The sequence below is a fragment of the Capricornis sumatraensis genome, chromosome 6 (assembly GCF_032405125.1).
Source record: "Capricornis sumatraensis isolate serow.1 chromosome 6, serow.2, whole genome shotgun sequence".
Taxonomy (NCBI): Eukaryota; Metazoa; Chordata; class Mammalia; order Artiodactyla; family Bovidae; genus Capricornis; species Capricornis sumatraensis.
Genome location: NC_091074.1, coordinates 16,528,098 through 16,549,080, shown reverse-complemented (window position 1 = coordinate 16,549,080; position 20,983 = coordinate 16,528,098). Strand labels below are relative to the sequence as shown.

The following is a 20,983-nucleotide window of genomic DNA, read 5'->3' as shown; positions in this document are numbered from 1 at the left end:
CACAACTGTGGGGTTACATATTACTTGGGGGTACTGTTGGTAATGGTTAGCCTCTGCAGTTAGCACTGAGCATAAAAGCTGTGTATGCTCAAATTTTTCTTTGTTTTGAAGACATCATTATCAGTTTGCCAAAAAGACCAACCCAGCCATATTTTCTTCCAGTATCAGATCAAGTCTTGTACCTTTGGTTGAAGACCACAGAAGAGACCTGGCTTGCATTCAGGGGCCATGTTGCAGGACATATATAAATCTTTAAAGTCTAGACTCATACTTGGCCTGGTGAGACAATCATATGACTGGAATGAAAGGTCTATGAATGAATGAAAATAGCATATTTCCATTTCCCATCTCACACTCAACCTGGGGGCAGCATAGGCTATAGGCTTCTTCTCTGAAATGGCCCACATGATTCTGATTGATTACTTGCTCTTCGTTTTCCTTTAGTGGAGCATGAATACTTGATTTCACATAAGTTAAGGGTGTGTATGGCTTCCCAGGTGGCACAGTGGTAAAGAATCCACCTGCTGATACAGGAGACATGAGTTGAATCCCAGGTCAGGAAGTCCTCTGGAGAAGGAAATGGCAACCCCCTCCAGTATCCTTGCCTGGAAAATTCCATGGATAGAGGAGCCTGGCGGGCTACAGTCCTTAGGGTTGCAAAGAGTTGGACATGACTGAACACAACAAGGATATGTATGATGAACTTATACTGTCCTCTGCTCTATGGGGCATTAACTCATGGAACTCATTATTCTTATTTAGACAACATAGTGGATAAAAATATAAGGTCGCTGAAGAAGTATTTAAGTCAATTCACAGATGTCAGAGTTCTTGAGATAGAAACACTTACAAAATACTCTTCCATTGAATTATTATCCAAAAGTACAGATGTGCCTTCCATAGAGATTGTACCATTTTGTAACACCAGCAGGAATGTACGCGAGCTCGTTAAAATTTCAGTTAACTACAAACATAGATATGAAGCTTCTCAGGATAATGGGTTCTCTGCACTCACTCTGCAGTGCTCAAAGAAGTCCTATTTCTATAGAAGACAACACGATACAGGGAATAGAATTGATAAGGATGACATCTGCCTACTGGTTGTGAGGCTTTACCCAGTCTCCAATTAGGAAAATCTTGTGAAGCACGTATGAAGAAGCTTCTCTGGAATACTTCTGTAGGGCAAATTCTCATGTTGGAATTCAAGTGTCCTGTCTCCTAGAGAGGTCTCAGCAATGTAACAGAGAACCTCCAGTGACTAATACAGTAACACTGACTTCATTTTGAGGGCCCAAACACTGCCTGGCCCAGGGAAACAGTAGAGTGAGTAAAGAATCCCCCTGCAATGCAGGAGACCCCAGTTTGATTCCTGGGTCAAGAAGATCTGCTGGAGAAGAGATAGGCTCCCCACTCCAGTATTCTTGGGGTTCCCTGGTGGCTCAGCTGGTAAAGAATTTGCCCACAATGTTGAAGACCTGGGTTTGATCCCTGGGTTGGGAAGATCCTCCGGGTTGGGAAGATCCCCTGGAGAAGGGGACAGCTACTCACTCCAGTATTCTGGCCTGGAGAATTCCATGGACTGTATAGTCCATGGGGTTGCAAAGAGTTGGACATGACTGAGTGACTTTCACTTTCAAGTAATTTATTAATAGGTTTTGGATTCTAATCTAGGCTACCCTACCTCCCACAGGTGTGATTCTGGATGTCATTAGGCTGATTCAAGGCTGCCTTCTAGACTATTAAAATGGTAATACCAATGCCCATGCCATTTTGGACTGTTGTGAGATTAAATGGAATTGCGTTTGGGACAGTGACTGATACACACTAGCATTCAACACTAACTTTCCCCTCTGTGCCTTTCTGAAAATAAGAGAGTTGGGATAAAAATCCCCAGATTTCTCTCTGAACAGCCCAAAACATATGTCACAATTTCTATATATTCTATCTGCCTTACTTTACTTATAGAAGAGTCTCTAAAAATCTATTTACTATTTTTCATGTGTTATTCCAACACCCTTTGTGGTTTGGTTTCCCAGACTATATCAGAGTGGAAAGAACAGGGCTACACTTGTTAACTAACTGAAGGATGAAAAGTAGAACTTAAAAAATTATTCAGAAACAACAATAACAATAAAAGTGACCAGTAGTAGGGTGGCTCCTTGGTAAGTCCACAAATAGTCAGAGCCTCTTAGCATAAGGCTGCCTTAAGGTCAAGTCATCAGGAAAGGGTTAACTGTTATGCTGGTAGGAAAACAGACCAGTGGACAATACATTTCTTTTATTTCCTTCCCCATCTCTTGTTTACTAAAGAATTGAGGTATCGTTGTAATATATCAATTGAGTTTTATGAAGATTTACATCTTAAAATGTAAAATAATACAATGGGAAGCACTTGAAAGAGTAAATTTCAGTTATCTGAAAAATAATTTACTCATTTAACCAATATTTATTGAGTGCTCACTATGTGTTCAGCACTGTGCAGACTGTTGGATTTGCTTGGACAACTAACTGCCCCAAAGTTCTACATAAAAAAGTACCATTCACAGCACAGTCCAAATTTATGTTAACCTTTTAGTGAGTCTTCGTGATAAGTTTCTTATCGCTGATTTTAATTTTAGAACCTCCTGGGTTCTACATAGTATCCCCTCCAAAGAAGGCAGAATGATAAAATTGTTGAAACAGCAAATGTAAAGTTGAAATCCCTTGACAGTCTGTGAATCTTTAAATATCTACTTGAAACTTCAACTCTGATAAAGCCTTTTGACTTAGTCCTATTTGTCAGCCTGATATAGTGAACGTAATTTACTTAGCTAATTTCACTAGTAGATGATATTCTTCCAGGGCACAGAGAAATAGAAATCATAAGTATGTCATTGCTGCTTGCTTTTGTATCTCATTTCACAGCCTCACAGGCTCAAATAGAGAAAACACATTTAAAAACAAATTGCATCTATTTCCTAGCAGCATCTGAAAATGTTTTCATTTTAGACATACCAAATCTACTGGGTCATAGAATTTAAGTAACTATACGTTGGCCTATGCGAACATAACAAATAGTTACCATTCATCCAATGCTTGCTACTCATCAGGTATATTGTGTTGAGAGCTTTAAATAGATTACCATCTTTAAACTGCCCAACAACTTTTCAAAGAGGGCACTGTTACATTCTCATTATATAATGGAGGAAACTGGGGTTTAAGGAGGATAGTTATCTTGCTCACATTATCCATGTATTATTTTAGTGGAACTGGGATCCAAACCTGGGTAGTCCTACTCTATACCTATGCCATCTTTTAAAGGTATTATTAATTCAAATTCAGTAAAGAAACAAAATCTCAGCTATATGCAGAAATAATCCTTACCCATTGTCTATAAGTTTTACTCCCCTAGGAACAAGGAGGCTTAAATCATAGTGTGAAATAAAAGGATAACCTTACGAGACTTGTTTCCAAAAGCAGATCTTGTATTACTTCTCCCCTACCCCTGTCCTCCCCAAATGGCAGATGTAAAAATTCTCTATGAGTACTTTCTGTAAAGTCCTTACAGGTTTTACCTTGGCATAAATACTCATGGAAAATTGTGTACTAAAATACGGAATCCTCTCCTTGCTCTGTCACCTCCAAAACTTAAGTAGGAACTTTGGTGTTAAACAGTATATCCCAAAATAAGGGTACTGAAAATTTCAAAGGTATCTTTCTTCCACAAAACCTCAGTGTCAGACAAATATTCCCTTGAGGACAAATATAGTTTGTTCTCTATATTCCGAAGAAAACTATTGGCATCATTAGGTTTTTCTGAAGGGACATGTAGATAGAATCAGAAAAATCAGCACAAAAATCTGAGAGGTCAAGGAGAAAATTCACGGTTAGAAATTTTTTTTCTTGTAACTCCAAAATGTTCCTTTCACCAGACCAGTAACAACTGTGACCATGTAGCTTGCTCTATCTGGCTTCAAACATACTTTCACTAGAAGATCATTGTAATTCAAGTCCATTCAGTGCTGCTTCACTTTTGTAAATTGTTAAGATTAAGTACTGTACCCTGCACCTATTTTAATGATTTAGCACATTGATAATATTTTCACTTATTTAAAGCCATATTTATTGACAGAGGCTTAGCACCCCCAAAAATTCTAGGAGGCAATTTTCACACATCCAAAACCTTGAACAAGTAATTGACACAGCTTAAATCCTGGCTAGTTTTGAATTTTCCAAATTAAGGTCACAGAATTGAAAAAACTGCATACTTTTTAAAAAAGTTGGTAGAAACACGTTTTAATGGTGAAGAAAATACACTCAAGGTCACAATATGCCAATCCAGTCTCTATGCTCTACTTTTAAAGATACAATTAAGCTGATTTTTAACTGGATTTTGCCTGCACTTTTCTTAAGGGAATGGTAGAAAGTTTATTGCAAAAGATGGAAGTTATCAGAGACAAAAAAGTCAGGGGGTCAACAGAGGTAAAAGAGGAGGGAGTTGTCTATGTGGAAGTGAGAATCAATAAGTTGTGAGTGGGAATCTAAACTGATATACAATTTCTAAAGACCCTCAAAATAAGAAAAGAGCAGGAGATAAATTTAAAAGAAAAACATCAAAAAGGGGGGGGGGGAAACAGCCAAAGAGGTGAGACACAGCCATTTTGATGGGGGGTGGGTTGTCTAACTACACAATGAGGTCATCCCATCTCCCGGAAGTGACACGTAATCACCTGCTTTGCACTAGCTCCGCCCCTTCCCTCAGAGGTCCCGCCCCTCCGCCAGCAGCCGGGAGGGTGTTAGGGGGCGTTTCTCCAGGAGGAAAGCTGAGAGCTGCGACGCTGAGGAAGGGGACCCCAAAACGTCTGGCACTGCCCCCTCCAGGGATCACTTTGGACCGCCTTACTCGGCCCAGCGGGATTCAGAAACGCCGAGGGGTCAACCTGATGGGTTTCGGGGTCAACGGAAGAGGGGAAGGGGAGCCCTGGCGGGGTGAACCCCCCGGTCCCCCGCCAAGCAGCTGAGGCACAGGAGGGCGGCCATCTTGGCCGGGAGGGTAGGGCTGGGGAGCTGCGGGCGCCGTGCGATTGGGGGGCTCGCCCGGAAGTGACGCCAACTACCCGGAAGCGGAGGGGGTTCCCTGGCCCACTCCCCCCTCGTTCGTTTGCTCCCCCGCTTCCTCCCCGCCCCCCTTCCTCTCCATTCGTTCCCCCCCCCTCCCCGTTCCCTGCCTTCTTACCCCCCCCAACCCGTCCCTCCCCCCCAACCTCCGGAGCTGGGAAGAGAGTCAAGATGGCGGCGAAATCCGATGGCGGTGGCGTGGGGGTGGGCTTCGCCCAGCTGCACAACCTGGACGAGGCGGTGGGCAGCGGCGGCGAGGAGGACGGGGAGCCCGGGGGAGGCGGCTGCGGCGGCGGCGGCGACGGCAGCGAGCCCGGCGAGAGCAGCTCGCTGCACATCTGCCACTGCTGCAACACCTCCTCGTGCTACTGGGGCTGCCGCTCCGCCTGCCTGCGCTCCCTCCTGGGCAAGAAGCCGCGCCGCAGCGCCGCCGCCGCCGACGGGGGGGACCAGCCGCTGCAGCCGCCCGCGGCCGCCGGTCGCCAACCCCCGACGCCCTCGGCCGAGCGGCCGCAGCCGCCGCAGGTGGAGCGGCCGTGGCTCGACTGCCTGTGGATCGTGCTGGCGCTACTGGTCTTCTTCGGGGACGTGGGCACCGACCTGTGGCTGGCCCTCGACTACTACCGCAAGGGGGACTACGGCTACTTCGGGCTGACCCTCTCCTTCGTGCTGGTGCCGTCGCTGCTGGTGCAGAGCCTGAGCTTCCGCTGGTTCGTGCAGGACTACACGGGCGGCGGGCTGGGCGCCGTGGAGGGGCTCAGCAGCCGGGGCCCCCCCATGATGGGGGCCGGCTACGGCCACGGCGTGGGGCCCTCGGCCACGCCGGGGGCGCAGCGCCTCTGCCGCCTCTCCGTGTGGATCTGGCAGTCGGTCATCCACCTGCTGCAGATGGGGCAGGTGTGGAGGTAAGAGCACTGCGGGGGTGGGGGCGGGGGCCTGGCCAGCCAGCCCTGCAGAGGGCCCCGCGGGCGAGGCCGAGCCCTCCAGAGTGCGCGCTGCCCCTTAGGTGCCCCGCAGGTGGGCTCCTCGGACGGGCCTTGGCCCGGGGGTCTTCAAGGAGGGCTTTGCCTCGCACTTTCCCTGGCGTCTCAAGAGGATCATCGTTCGGTCTGGATCCCTGGCCACGCCTTTTGGCCCAGGGAGGCCCAAGTCCGGCTGTTTGTCTCCATCCCTGGTTCGCACTTAGCGGAGACCCTGCCTCGCCCTTTCTCTCCCCTCTTATCTCCGTAGACCTCTCATATTCCCGGGGTCCCTTTGCCCTGTGTCCCAAGGTAACCAGCCGCTAGCGCTTTTTATCTGCACCCCAGCTCGTCTCCTGGGGGGGAACCTTCCTTTTTCCAGCCAGTTTGCACTCGGTTTTGTCCCCCGGTGAGACATCCTCCCCTCTTTTCCCCGTCTTCTCTCCGCAGTGGCCTGTGTGGGGGCCCTGTGCAAACCCCCTGGCTGGCTCTTCTTTTGGTCCCCCTCCATTCCACGCCCCCTCCTCTTTTCCTGCAATCTCGTCCCTTGCAAATGACTACAAACTGCTGCTCTCCTTGAAGGAAAAATGACTTTTTTTGTTTTTTGGCTGAATTAGACGTGCCCTTTTCTTAGTAACAGGTAAAATTGTATAGTATGTGATGGGTGTAAGCGTTTTTAATTCTCACTTCCAGAAAATCACTTAGCCATCTGGATACACATTCTGGTGGAATGTTGTTTTTGGTAGCCAGGGCAGTACGCAGGTGATTTATGTTTACACAAGACCCAAGCTTGGCTTTGGGGACTTTTCCCCTCTTGTACATTTCCCGTGTGCCAGGTAAATCCTTCAAAAACCACTTGAAGATCCCACCCCCGGCCCCCCCCTTTTTTTTTTTGACAGCGTTAACTGGTTAAGGAAATGATCTTATAAAAACCTTGGTAAATCTGCGTCCTCCAACTTGAATCAGTTTGAGTGTATTTTGGAAACACTGAGTTGTGGATGAGAGTGTTTGCAAGAGGAAAAAACCTTCCTGAAGAGAAATTATAGGAAGCTCTTCAGGTACACTGCTTCTGTGAGAAGACATTTTGCCTAGATTGCTCAGGCACCTATGCCTAGGAGGAGATTTTAGGTGCTCAGATTTTTCAGTTTACTTAGATGTACCTAGGTTAACTGAAATAAAGTACGTTGTCTTTTGAATTGTCTAGGTCGTTGTTCAGAATTTTAAATACAAACGTTTCAGAAAGCATGGAATTGAATTAAGTCGAATCACGAAAGACAGTGTGAGACTTTTGTCTTGCAGAATTTACATGCAAATTCAGGATTGGAGTTTTCCTGATCTTGTGAGTGGTTTTCCTAGTCTTGTGTTCCTAGGTTGAACAAGCAACCTTTTTCCCCAGCCTTGTCTGCAGATAATTTGTTTCCTGCTGATAGGTTTATAGGAAGAGGAGGGAAAATTAGCGGAGTTGGGGAGGGAAGGTGATTAACTTTTAGCTATTATGAGCCAAATTCGGGCGTTAAGGAAAATTTTGAAATATGTTTTAAATTGGAAGTCTAGCTCTGAAAACATCCCAATCTGTACTGAATCGAAGAGTATGTTTGATATGGGGGATACTATTTTTGGTTCCTGCAGGTTGGTGACATGCAAAGGAATGAAGGTAAGAGAGACAAAAAGTATACGGAAAGGTTTTTGAAATAGTAGTAAAGTTTAACAGCATGTAATTAATAAGTAGGCTTGTTACCTCTCTCTCCAGGCCTTAGACATGCAGATGCGGGCAATCAAAACCTTGGTGTCAGGTTCAGATTCCTGAGAAGATTGTTTCTAATGTAATCCATCCTAGGTATTTCTTAGTAGTAAGCTTTTGGGACATACTAAGATTGGAGTTCTGTTTCACAAATTTTTTAGGCAGAATAATTCCCCCAACCTGGCCCATTTACCTAAACCTTAATTGTATTTGACAGAGTAAAAGTTCAGGTTGTTGACCTTTTTTTGAAAGGTATCTGTGATTTACTATGTCTGAGTTTTTTGTTTTTTTTTCAAGATAGGATATATGTCTGAATGTTTTAAAAAGTTGATACTAAAAGACATGCTAATTCAGCTAAGTTATTTATTCTAATGTATTACTACTATATTTCAATTGGAATACTTAACTGAGGAAGGATTTTTTTTTTTTTTTTCTTGTTTTGCGTGAAATACTCCAGGAGCAGGGTCTTTCTTTAACACATGCTAGGCACGTGGCTTGCATGGAAATCATTCATAAGTAAAAGCTCTGGAGAAAGGTGTTTATTTTTTAGCTTTTAATCTCTTGGCAAGCTTGTCATTGTTTGTAAACATACATCATCTCAGCTTTTCTGCAGATCTCTTGGGTTACAGTTGTTCTCTGAGTCATGTTTGCTGCTTAAATTTTATGTACTTCATATGGTCATGTGACTTAAAGGTTAAGATCTAAGAATTTGATTTGGGCTACATTCCCAGGAAAAGATGTTGGTGAGGTTGTCAAAACTGATTGCATTAAACCATGAAACTTGTCTCTTCACTTGCTTTTTTTTTTTAATGTAAAATTATTTGACTCTTGCTTGGACCAACGCATAAGTGCTTAAATAAGCTTAAAGTGCTTATTTAAGAAAAATTAGTTTCTTTTGACAGTAAAGTGGTGAATTTCTATGCATGTTGCCTTTCCTGTCAAGATGGAAAGATGGAAAACACTTGATATCTCTTTCATCAGATGACTCCCTAGACTGCCAAAAAATGTTTTTGGTTGGGCCAAAGTTGGAGCATGGAAGGATAGTTACCTGTAGGATGACTTGTTTCATGCACCTTGTGATTAAAGTCTGTTTAATGCATGCTTTCCCATCACGAATTACTTAACGTGGAACTTTCTGTCTAGCTTTATGTGCTCTATTTTTCAGGTGTTTTTCCCAGGGATAGCAGGTCTGTGAGTCACTCATAGCAGGAACAGGAGTTATACCAGGCTTCACAGTTTAGTACAGTGTGTTGTTATTAGAAAGTGAGATCATTTTCTTGGAAGGTTACAGCTTAGGAACAGGTTTGCATATTGCATTTTTGTGTGTTAAGTTTTTTCCTTCAGTGTATCAGCCTTTCTTTGCTTTTGTGCTACTTTCAGAGAGTGCTTGGTGTGCTGGTAGTTCACTGCAGTCAAGGAGCACAGTTTCTTTGACTAAAGTGTCATGGAATGTCATGATGTTGCAACCCAGTCATTAATTTTTCTTTTTATGTACTTATTTTTATGGGTATGTTTTAAAGATTTTTCTTAAAGTATTAATTCTTTCTGCCACTTTAAAAGTGAACATCAGCTGTTCTTTACCTTGGGAGATGAGGTGAAGTAAAGGGTTGCCTTCAAGGGACACAAAAAAAGGAAAAAATGGTTCACCTACCATAATGGGGTCATCAACCTGTGAACAATCTAAAGCTTTATTTTAGCTTTCTTTTTGCTTCAAGACTGTGATATAACATAGGGACATAGCTCTCTGTAATCAGCCGTAAATATTGGTGAAGATGCTTCTATAAATTATCCACTCCCCCTTACCCCCCCAGTGTAGGGATACTTGGAAAATTGTGGAGGTTTGTTCTTGTTGAATATTTTAGAATGCTGCTGCTGCTGCTAAGTCGCTTCAGTTGTGTCAGACTCTGTGCGACCCCATAGACGGCAGCCCACCAGGCTGGGATTCTCCAGGCAAGAACACTGGAGTAGGTTGCCATTTCCTTCTCCAACGCATGAAAGTGAAAAGTGAAAGTGAAGTCACTCAGTTGTGTCTGACTCTTAGCGGTTCTTAGTTCAGGCTGAGAATGGAACCTACTACAACATAAAAATAAAATAAAATGCCTGAGCATTGCTGGACCTGCTGAGGAAGAATCCCAAGGTGAGACCCAAGCAGTCTTGTTTTTAGAAGTTCCACAGGTAATCAGATGGTCAGCCAGACTTGAGAAGCACTTTGAGAATTGGGTTTCAGGTTTATTCCATTTGGAGATTGTTATTGGATTTGTGTTCTTAATATGTTGGAACAATTGGGAATGGAATGCTTTGATACTGTGAAACTTGGTTCCTGGACAATACCATCACAAAACAACTTTAACCTTGGAAACATGAGTGTGTCAACACAGTACTTGGGATTGTCTCAAGTGTATGCAGTTATCATACTCAGGGTTTTTTTCTTTGACCCTAAGTATGGATCTCACTCTAAAGGGATTCCTAAACTCAAGGCATTCTTTAGTATTGTGGCCCACTTCTTTGCCTTTTAATGTGATTCAAATGGCACTTTTATGATTGTGTTGCATGTTAAAGGGAAATTAATTTTGAAATGATTCTCCTAAGTAGACTTGAGGTAAACATGACTGGGGTTACAAGAGGTGTTGGACTAAGGGGTCTCTAATGTCCCTGTAGTTCTAAAGTGTTGTGATTTAGGAATGGAAATGTTATTTTACAAACAAGGAAAACCATTCATATGGGACCAGAATACTAGTCAGTATTTTACTAGTCATAAAAGATTGAGTTTGTGTCTATGTCTGTGTGTGTGTAGGGGGGCTTTATATAGTATCTGTGTATTACTGGATGGGAATCTCAATATTATAAGAATCTTTTCCCCTCATTTTTGTGTATATATATTTAATGGAATTCCAGTTCAGAAGAAACTCAGTGGGTTTTTTTTTTTTTTTTTGGATGGGAAACCCGAGAAAAATTGATCTGAGAAAATGATGCATGTATATAGTAAAAAAAAAAATCTTGAAAAAGAAAAATGTTCCTCTGTCAAAAAGTGAATGCAGTATAGTGTCAATAATTGGATCAATGTGCCACTGGCAGAGGAATACAGCAAATAGGTGTTGAAGCAGAATGAACAGAAATTGACAGGTTTGTGGGAATTTAGTAGATAGTGAAGGTGGCATTTCTAATCAGTGAAAGGAGAAGAAGATTATTTAGCAAGTGATAGTCAATTGACTACCTACTTGGGGGGAAATTGCTCTCTGCTTTACATAAACAAAAATTCTAAAAGAATTAAAAGTAAAAATATGAAATATTAAATTATAAAAGCACTAAAAGAAAATGTAGGATAATTTATAATCTTTCAGTGGGCAAGAAGCTTTGATACCATCAAGAAAAAAGGGACAAATTTAACAAAGACAGTCCCATCTTGTTATTGTCTTCCTCCTCTCGCCATTTGAAAAATCATAGAAATACATGATTAGTTGTGAGAGTGAAGGAGTTATATTTGGACAAAGAGCTATGTACCTAAAGGAGAGTATTAGGAGAGAAGATCATTTCTTGTTTTCGAGTGAACAGAAACAGAACAAACTAGACATCTATGGTGAATTTCCACAGGAAGGCGATGAAAAAATGGCACACTTTTAGTAAAATTGTAAGCAGTAATGAAGGAAGGATAGTATTTTCAGAATGATCCAGAAACAAAACACCAAATTCATATTGCCTGAAACCTAGTAGGCACGTGTCATAAATCATGGGCAGTTCATTTCTGCCTTTTAACATCATTTGCTTTGATTTTGCAAGCTTCCATAAGGTCAGTTAGTTAGGGTTATGCAATGGATAGATTCTGGAGTACTGAAATGATTATGTTTGCACGCTCAATCCCTCAGTCATGTCCGACTGTTTGTGACCCATGCACTGTAGCCCACCAGGCTCCTCTGTCCCTGGGATTTTCCAGGCGAGAAGAAATACCGGAGTGGACTTGCCAGTTCCTCCTCCAGGGGATCATCCTGACCTAGGGGCTGAACCCATCTCTTGTGTGTCTCCTGCCTTGGCAGGCGGGTTCTTTACTGCTGAGCCACCTGGGAAGCCATTGCAAAAATTAGGTGGGATGCAAAAAGAAAGAAAATGTGTCCGTTGTTGCTGTTTTCGCCATGGGCTGGTTTGATTTACAGTGTGCTTTCTGCAGACACCATTGTGGTTAAAACTTTAGTTTACTCCTTGTGATACTCTCTGCACCTTGTTTCTTCTACCCAGAAATTCGGAATTTCTTATTTGGCTCTGAAAGCATTCATTTCTTTCAAAAACTCATGAAAATGTAGCCTCATTTAGAAAGTTCACTGACTTGATTTTTGCCTAAAGACAATCCACTATTTATCCCTGTTGGAGATACTCAGAAAAGAAGAAGGAAAAAAAACTCCGCAGGACACAGCAATAATATAAAGGGAACATTAGAGTTAAGGAACCAGGTCTATCATTCTGCAAGATACCAAAAACTCTGGACTGTTTCCTCCTGTTAATCAAATAGAGAGTCAAGTTCATTGATTTTTCAGGTCCCTCCATTTGGGACTCCATTATGCTATAGGTATTAGCACTCTGAAGTTTTAAACAAGAAATTTCAGACCCTAGTTTGAACAATTAAAATATTTTAAAGTGTGGATTTCCCAGGAACTGCTTTGAAGTAGTATCATTTATTTTGAGTTAATTTAAAAATTTTCATTGCATGTAATCACTTTGTTACCTATAGAAGCATTATATATATTAATATATTGCTGGCTAAGGTTAAAATTTATAGCCGATACTTGTTTCCCTGGTTTATTAGCAGCTTTTGTGGAATTTGCAATTTCAGCTAAAATTAAAGTGTCCTTTTATAATCTTCTGTTTAACATATTTTACTGTTAGGTTTAGCTAAAGTGATGTATATGTCTAACAGACATTTTTGAAGTTTTTCTGAATTGATTACCAAGATTGATTTCTAATTGAGAAGAACCTTAAAGTCACCTACCACAATTTATTGTTTGATATGTATTCTCTAACTTTGAAAAGTTAGTGTTTGTTAAAAAAAAATCAAAACTTTTTTTTTGTTTTTTTTTTGTTAGTTGTAAGCGATTTTTGGAAATGATTCTAAGTGAATCTTTTTGTGTCTTGTATTTTATTAGATTAAGGTATAGGTACTTTAAGTTGAACTTGGGGAAAAGATAAGATTCGCTTGAAGGATTCAGTGACTATTATTATGACAGTAATACATTTGTACATAAAATTCAACCTTAAATTTTTATTTTCTGCATGTCTAATGTGGCTAAATCTGTTGATCTTGGTATACTGCATTATTTTAATATACTTTAAAGCAAAACGACAGTATCCTAAAGGTAAAATTTTGCATATTGCTAACAGAATGTGTCCTTTATGTATATTGGTTTCATCATGAAATATTGAACAAGTGGTTTTTAAAGTAACTTTTGTTTTGAATGCAGTATTTTGGTTGTTTTCCTTTTTAGTTGTGAGGACGCTATTTCTGTTTTATCTTGGTCATGAATTTACAGAGTGTGGATTGTATGTTCATCAACTCATTTCCAGGAAGAGATTTGAATATTCAGTTCACAGAAAAGTAAACACATCAGTTTTCTTCACAGCACCCTTGGAAGGGAGGAAGAGTTGATAGTTACTGTTTACTCTGGCTTAGATGCTCCCGAAGAATCGTAGGTACATGAAATAAGAAGTTTCTCTTTCCCCTTATGCCCCCTTTTCATTCTGTCTTAAATACATACTGCTCACATGAAGAAAGATGGCAAAGGTGAGGAAGATACCAAATCCATGGTTTGGAAAGCCCAGTGAGAAACAGAGCTGGCAGGGAATTAGACCCCCAAACCCTTGTGGACATATGCATGGTCTGCTCTCTTTCCTTGGCTGTGTTTCTCAGGGTGGTCAGAGAACCTCTTGTGTTAGGGTAGGCCTGGGACTTGTTAAAATGCAGATTTGTGGGTCTATTATGGGCTTAAAGAATCAGAACCTTAGGGAGTTGGACCAAGGAATGTGTAATTTTTTTGGGGGGGGGTACTGCATTGTGATACCTGTGGGATCCTAGTCCCTGACAAGAGACCAAACTCGTTAACCCCTTCCCACACCCCGCTCCCCATTGGGATTTTGGAGTCTTAACCGCTGGACCTCCGGGGAAGCCTGGGAATGTGTATTTTTGCTGTCCTTGCCTGACTCAATTATGACTTCGCTGGTGGGAGGTGGGGTTTGTACTTTATATGAGCTCCCCAGCCCTTCTTACCTCTCTAAAGTTGGAGAGCTGTTGCTGTACTGGAATCAGAACCTGAGAGGTAAGGAAGGAAACAGTTCCATCCTGAAGTTGCTGTGTATCTAGGCACTGGTGGGTTTTCAGCTGGTTGTCAGTAGACAGAGTTTATGCTTCATGTTAGTTTTGGAGGAACAAAATTGGAATCTGTGTCGTGTGCTCTCTTGTCTGGAATAGCAGTAACCCCAGGTAAGGGCTGATAGAAGCATATAGAACAGGGTAGAGTGTATGACTCAAAGGAGAGTGGAGATGGCATGTAGAAATCCTGGTTTTATAAATATTGTCTCATTTAACTTTCTGTTAAGGTTTTTGTGCCCATTTTACAGGTGAAGAAATGGGTTTAGAGAGATTGAGTAAACTAATAAGTCACTGGTAACTGGTGGAGGAAAGTTTTGAAGCAGATCTCACTGATGGCAAAATATATGCAGTTTCTACATCCTGTTTTTCTTGTAATGATCAGGAGACTCTTCTCACTAAAAACTTTGTTTTACTTTGAGGCTTTGCTGTTCTGGCTTATTGAAAGTGGAGGAATGGAATGATATTCTTGAACCACTGGGGTCTCTGGATGTCCATGCTGAGGTTCTTGGAGACCTCTGATTTCTAATCTAAGTGTTAAACTCTCCTGAGAAGATATACCCATATGTAGATTCTCTGTCTACCTGTTATAAACACCAGGAATAGTAGCTCTTTTCTTAAGGTTATAAAGCAGTTGTTTTCAGACCTTGACTTTGTGTCAGGATCACCTGGAGAGTCAGATATTTGGGTTTTGCCGTAGGAGGTTATGACCTAGTAGGTCTGGGATGGGTCTTGGAATCTATATAGTTAAAAAGCCTGTGTTTTCAGAATGTTCCCCAAGCAGTGCAGGGATGAAAATCACATATCTGTTGGCTGATTTCTGAGCTTCCCTTGTGCTCAGCTGGTAAAGAATCTGCCTGCTGTGCAGGAGACCTGGGTTTGATCCTTGGGTTGGGAAGATCCCCTGGAGAAGGATAAGGTTACCCACTCTAGTATTCTGGCTTGGAGAATTCCATGGACTGTGTAGTCCATGAGGTCGCAAAGAGCCGAACACCACTGAGCCACTTTCACTTTCGCATACGCTGATTTCTATCAATATTTACAGCAGTAGTTCTCAAGGAGAAGGAGTTTACATTAGAATCACTTGGAAGTTTTTTTTTCTTGTAAACTTGAGCACTAGGTGTATCAGATATATGGAGGGGTGGAATGAATAAACAAAGCTCTGATGATGATTTTAATGCAACCAGTATTTAAGCAATCTCTAGGCATACCTTACTCTAAGCTGGAACGGTTGGTGAACATGTATATTAATCCAGTGGGTATATTTCCCATATGCTGTGGCATACCAGTTATACTTAAAATTGAGAATACTGTCAAAGCATTTCACATTAAAACTGTTCGGCATATAATTGAATATTCTTTTGATTCAGAAGCTTCTTTGGAAGTTTGAAGTACTTCAAGGTCATTATTAGGACGAATGATCACTGTTGGTGCTCCAGAAGTGCCAGGTTAGAGGCATTTTATTATGTTGGGAAAATTGATATTCAATCCAGAGTGAATTTCATGTCTCAGATTTTCAGAAATGTTATATTTGTTGAAATTGGTGCCGAGGGTAGGCTTCCTAAAAAGAAAGTGGTGAATGAAAGGGGAGAAGTATCCTAATAGGTGTTACGTAGGTGTCATTAGAGACAGGAATGAAGGGAGCAGAGGAGAAAAATGACCTAACATTTGGTGTGATGGACTCGCAGGCAGGAGTGCCTCGAGGAGGGCCAGGAAGGGGTTGTGCAGTCTCTAACTGTGCTCGTCCCTGCTGGTAAGATACTGGTACAGGGATCAGCAGGGCCCCTAAAATCTGCACACACCGAGGTAGCTTCCCTTTGAGCTCCGTCTCGAAAGGTGCTGTGGTAGTGGTGGGAAAACCCAAGCTCCTGGTAACTGGGACGCTCAGGACCAGAAACCCCAGGAGGGCCAGTAGCTGGCAGAGAGGGGCACGGGATGTCGGGGCAACCCCAGTGTTCACTGGTTGTGTTCTCTGGGATTCTGGATAAAAAAGAAGAGAACTCCAAACCTGTCATTTTGCTTGGTTTTAAGGAATACAGCTTTTTGAGTAGTGAACTAAATAGTAGTTATACATAGCCTGGTATGTTCAGGATACTGTCATTTTGCCTTCTGTAAGGCAGTTTTCATCAAAGCTGGTTATGCCTTCCAATAAATGAGTTATATATTCAAAATTTAAGCAGTCCCAAGTGGTTTTGCTTAAACCTAGTGGGTAATGGCATGTTTTGGGGTTGGAAGAAAAGAGAAGCTACATTAAGGGCTTACTGCTCTAATTTGCAAATTCAAAATGCAGCTGAAGTTAAAAGCAACTAACTATAATATAAATTTGGAAAAACAGAGAATTGGAACATCTTTGTGCCATTTGTGGGTCATATTTGTTATTTCCACTATTCAGTAGGGACCACATAATTTTGAGGTAGTTTTCAATGTATAGTGGTCTAGGATTAAATAAGACGGTATTCATCAGACGTTTTACAAGATTTTGAATGGGGCCCTGTAAGGTTGGAATGTGTCACTCTGCCTGTTTGGCATTTGCAGTTTACTGTCTCAGTTCGTGGTACAATCATATCTACCATAATGTGATATTCCTGAAAACCCTCTCCTTCTGTCAGATCAAACAATAAAGCTTACAGGACTGTGTGGGAAATAAGATTAAGGCTAGACTGCTTAAAACCATGTGACTTTTTAACCAGAGCACTAACAAAAACAATGACAATCCAAATAAAAATATAAGCATTGTAGCACTGGGGACGTTTGTGCACAGCTTCATATCCAGATGGTTCAAGACCTTCTTTTATCCTGGGACATGTTTTTCCTTCTTTGATCTGTAGATTCTTGTAGGTATTAGCTTCTATTGGAGGCCAGTTTTCACCAAAATAAAGCCTCTGGTCCAGGGTTTAGCCTTCACATGTGCCCACAACATCACCAGGCAGTGCAGAGTGCAACAGATACGGAAGATGTTAAATCAGCCTCCGCCGCTTGTACTAAAGGAAGGTGCTTTGGTAAGAATCTCACCGGTTCCCCCTCGCGCCCCCCCCCCCCCAGCCCACCAATCCCCCCGCTGAGTCTTTATTATTTGTGAAAAATCTTGTCCTTGATAGCTTTGAGACATGAGCATGCTGGGAAGGATCACTTAGAAACCAGCACTGTTTCCCCATTGCACCGCTGTCGTTCCCACTTTGCCAGTCACGTGTGAAAGACTTCATGTTACAGAAGCATGTGTTGTGGCATAACTGACATGCTTTTGAATCTGTGATGGTGTCAAGATGCAGAGTTTGGAGTTGTCCAGGTTCTGTTGTTTTGGAAAGTTCTAGTTTTGGAGATCCTACAGTGTGTCAAGGTTAAGTGAAATTTATTCTCCTTCTCATGTTTTGTTGGCCTTTATATACAATAAAGAAGTGAAGAGGGGCTCTTTGAATCAGCTTACTCATTTCTGCCCTGTAACAGAGTCACTGAATGGAATGAGCTCATGTCTCAGTGCTGAATTAGCACTTGAGTTACATGTATGAAGCAGGAGTGCCTTTAAGTTTCGAATCATTTGAAATGTAGTTATAGTGAGGTTTTAAATGAAAAGTCATCTGCGCATACAGTAAATGGGAAAAAAGAGCAGCAGTAGCCAGCTGTCAAGATAAAGACTGATGGGTAAAACAGACAGACTGCTTTCAGCAATATAAACAGTCTGTTTTCAAAGGGTTGTTTTGTTTTGTTTTAGGATTGGGAGAACTTCCACATTAAGTAGAAGTTAGCTAAATTTGAAAGGCAGCAAACAGATGATGTGTATGTTGATATTGCATTGTTTTTCTTAAGTAACTGTAATATAATAAACATCTCCATGGCTCAACATGAGAAACGCATTGCCTGCAGTGGGCAGTTATGGTTGGCTTGGCTTTCTTTAGGGACTCTACTCCCTCATCATTCAGCCAGAGAAAGAGAATATGGAGAAAGCATAACTGTTTCTTAAGTGCCCTGACTTGAAGCGACTCACATCACTGATGCTAATAACATCCCATAGGGAGAACAGCCCTGTGACCATGCCCACGTAAAAGAAAACCTGGGAATGTGGTCCTGCTGGGGAACAGCTTTGTGCAGCAGAGGAGGGAGCCTGTGGTTTTGGTGACCAGAGGGTGAAAAGGAAAGAAGCCTGTACTTAGATCAGACACCCTACAAATTAGGGTAAAGGAGGCTGTGTGTGCGTGTGTGTGTCTGTAATGTAAATTGCTGTTACTTGGAGAATAAAAGAGACAGTTACTTTTAAAACTTTGATTTATATTTTAATTTAATATTTTAGGATTTGTTAGCCATGTCAGGTGCCTTATTTTACTCTTAAAAATGTTAAAACCGTTTTTAGCCTGAGGGTCATAAAAAAATAGATCAACTCTATTTTAACTGGCAGGTAAGACAAGTAACAATTTAGATTAGCTTTTAAAGGTAGCAACTGTGTTTAATAATTTTGTGTGATCTGTGCTAAATACACCAAACTAAAATATACAACTAGAGTTTTAAGTAATTTTTCTTTAGAAGAAACTTCACTGAGATTAAAATGACCTTCACAGACTAGATAAAAAGTACTTAAAAGTAAAGTACTCTGTACCTGTGCCTTGTCAGTGTTTCAGGTCTTAAATATGTGTTTAGGACACTTTAGAATCTTGATAAGTTGTTGTAACTTTAACAAAACCATATCCCATACTTAGGGAACTTGTTGATTGCTGTTCTCCAAATAACTGCTCTCAAAAGTCACTCCTTGTTTTTATCTGTTAGTTATACAGGCCACCAAAAATATAACCTAAATATGTGTGCAAAATTCAGACCTAAGAAATTTACACTAAAACTTATATATTACTAAAACTAATTGGATTTTACTTCTTTTGTGTGTTAATAACCACTGGGAATAGATTAAAATTATCTAAAAATTCCTTATAAAGGTGTTAAAGCATCTAAATATGATATAATACAAAAATGAAACTGAAAATTTTCATCATAACATGTTGATATGTTTTATAATTCTTTCTGGAATTCAGAAAATATTTAAAAGATAGAGACCTGTTAGTTTACTAGTGAAGGTTTAACAGTCAACTTGTTTTAAGATACTTGTTTATTTCAAATATGACTTAGGTTACATTTCCTGGTATTCTTAATTGGCTTTTAAAAATTAGGTTACTAAAGCATTAAAATAATAAATACATGTCTTTATTTAGAGGTTATTTAATAATTATAGTTTCTCTACATAATATCACCACCAGTTGAGACTGTACCAGGGTCTGGATGAGGATCTTTTTTTTCTTACAAAGCCAAAATCTGTGACCTGTATAGGTAATACATAATATCTTCTTAGACTATTGTGCTTGAGAGAGAAAACTGCAAATTATAATTAGAGTAAAATCCAGACACTGAAATCTTTAATTGAAGCTGTATGGTGTTACAGGTCAAATACACACTATTTGAGATAAAGTTTTTTGCCTGGTTGATCTTATTAATACAGCCTTTAATACTTTTAATTATTACTTATATTACCTGGTGCTGGCTGAGTCTTTTACTCCCAAAGTTGCATCAGTTGTGTCCAGAGGACACTGCCCAGTCTCCAAGCAGGCCTGACTCCCTAGTGTTGTGAGAAGCCTCTGGGTGACCCTTTCTGAGCTTGATCAAAGCAAATACTGTTACATCCAGGGATTCCAGAACTTAACACTGCTGCAAATGTTGAAATGCTGTACACTATGTTTACAACCTTATTCACAAGCCTTTTCAGTTTTCAGTTCATAAGCCCATGTGGGTGCACTCTCTGAAATGTTCCTAGTGACACTGTAGCAATATTAATCAACACAGATTGTAGGACTTCTTCTCGAGACCAAAGAAAAAATGAATCACTAAATTTCATCTTGGCTGATGTAGATACAGCTTTGAATAATAATGTTTTTAAAAATCCAGTAAATAATACTTCATACTCATTAGAAGACTCCTAACTACATTTGAAACTAGCATGATACTGTAAATCATCTGTACTAGAATTTAAAGAAAAAGATGGCTCTGGTCAGAAAACCAGTATAACAAGTATTGGTGAGGTTGTAGAGAAATTGGGACCTCTGTGCACTGTTGCTGGTAACGTAAAATTATGTAGACCTTGTGAGAGAAGAATGGTGATTTTTCAAAATACATATATATATGGTCTGGCAAGTTGACTTGTGAGTGTATACACTAAAGCACTGAAAATGGGGACGTGAAGAGATGTTGGTACCACATGTTCATAACAGCATTGTTCATAATAGTCAAGAAATGGAAGCAGCCTCCCTGTCCATGGATAGATGAACGGATAAACAAAATGTGACATATATGTATAATGGAATATTATTGAGCCTTAAAAAGGATGCATATTCTGACACATGATACAGCGTTGGATGAATTTGATGCTGGGTGACATAAGCCAGTTTAAAAAAAAAAAAAAGGACAAATACTCTTTAATTCTACTTTTAGGAGTTACCTAGAGCAGCCAGCCTCATAGAGAAGCAGAAAGAATGGTGGCTGCCGGGGGCGGGGGGTGGGGAATGGCGAGTGATGCAGTTTCAGTTGGGGAACGTGAAAGAGTTCTGTGGATGGGTACTGCTGGTGGTCGCGCAGCAGTGTGGATGTGCTCAGTGCCGCTGAACTAGCTGTACACTGAAGAATGGTTACGATAGTAAATTTTATGTCACGTGTATTTTATGAAAATTTGAAAAAAATCAGCAGACAAACCCTTCAGATAGTTTTATTTCTTCACAGTCCTGCTCACAGCTTAAACACAGAAAACCAAGGAACAGACAATATCGTTTTCTCTTCCTTGCCCAGTACTGTTGTCAGTTTAAAAAGCAA

General features: G+C 41.0%; 1 protein-coding gene across 1 annotated transcript in view; it reads left to right on the top strand.

Moving 5' to 3' along the window:
- The first annotated feature begins 5,268 nt into the window (after positions 1 to 5,268).
- The window catches only part of XKR6 (XK related 6), a 268,031-nt gene continuing 252,316 nt past the window's right edge, over positions 5,269 to 20,983 (top strand). The window contains exon 1 of the mRNA XM_068974709.1: positions 5,269 to 6,002. Coding sequence (XP_068830810.1) covers positions 5,269 to 6,002 — 734 coding nt within the window. The remainder of the gene's footprint in view (positions 6,003 to 20,983) is intronic.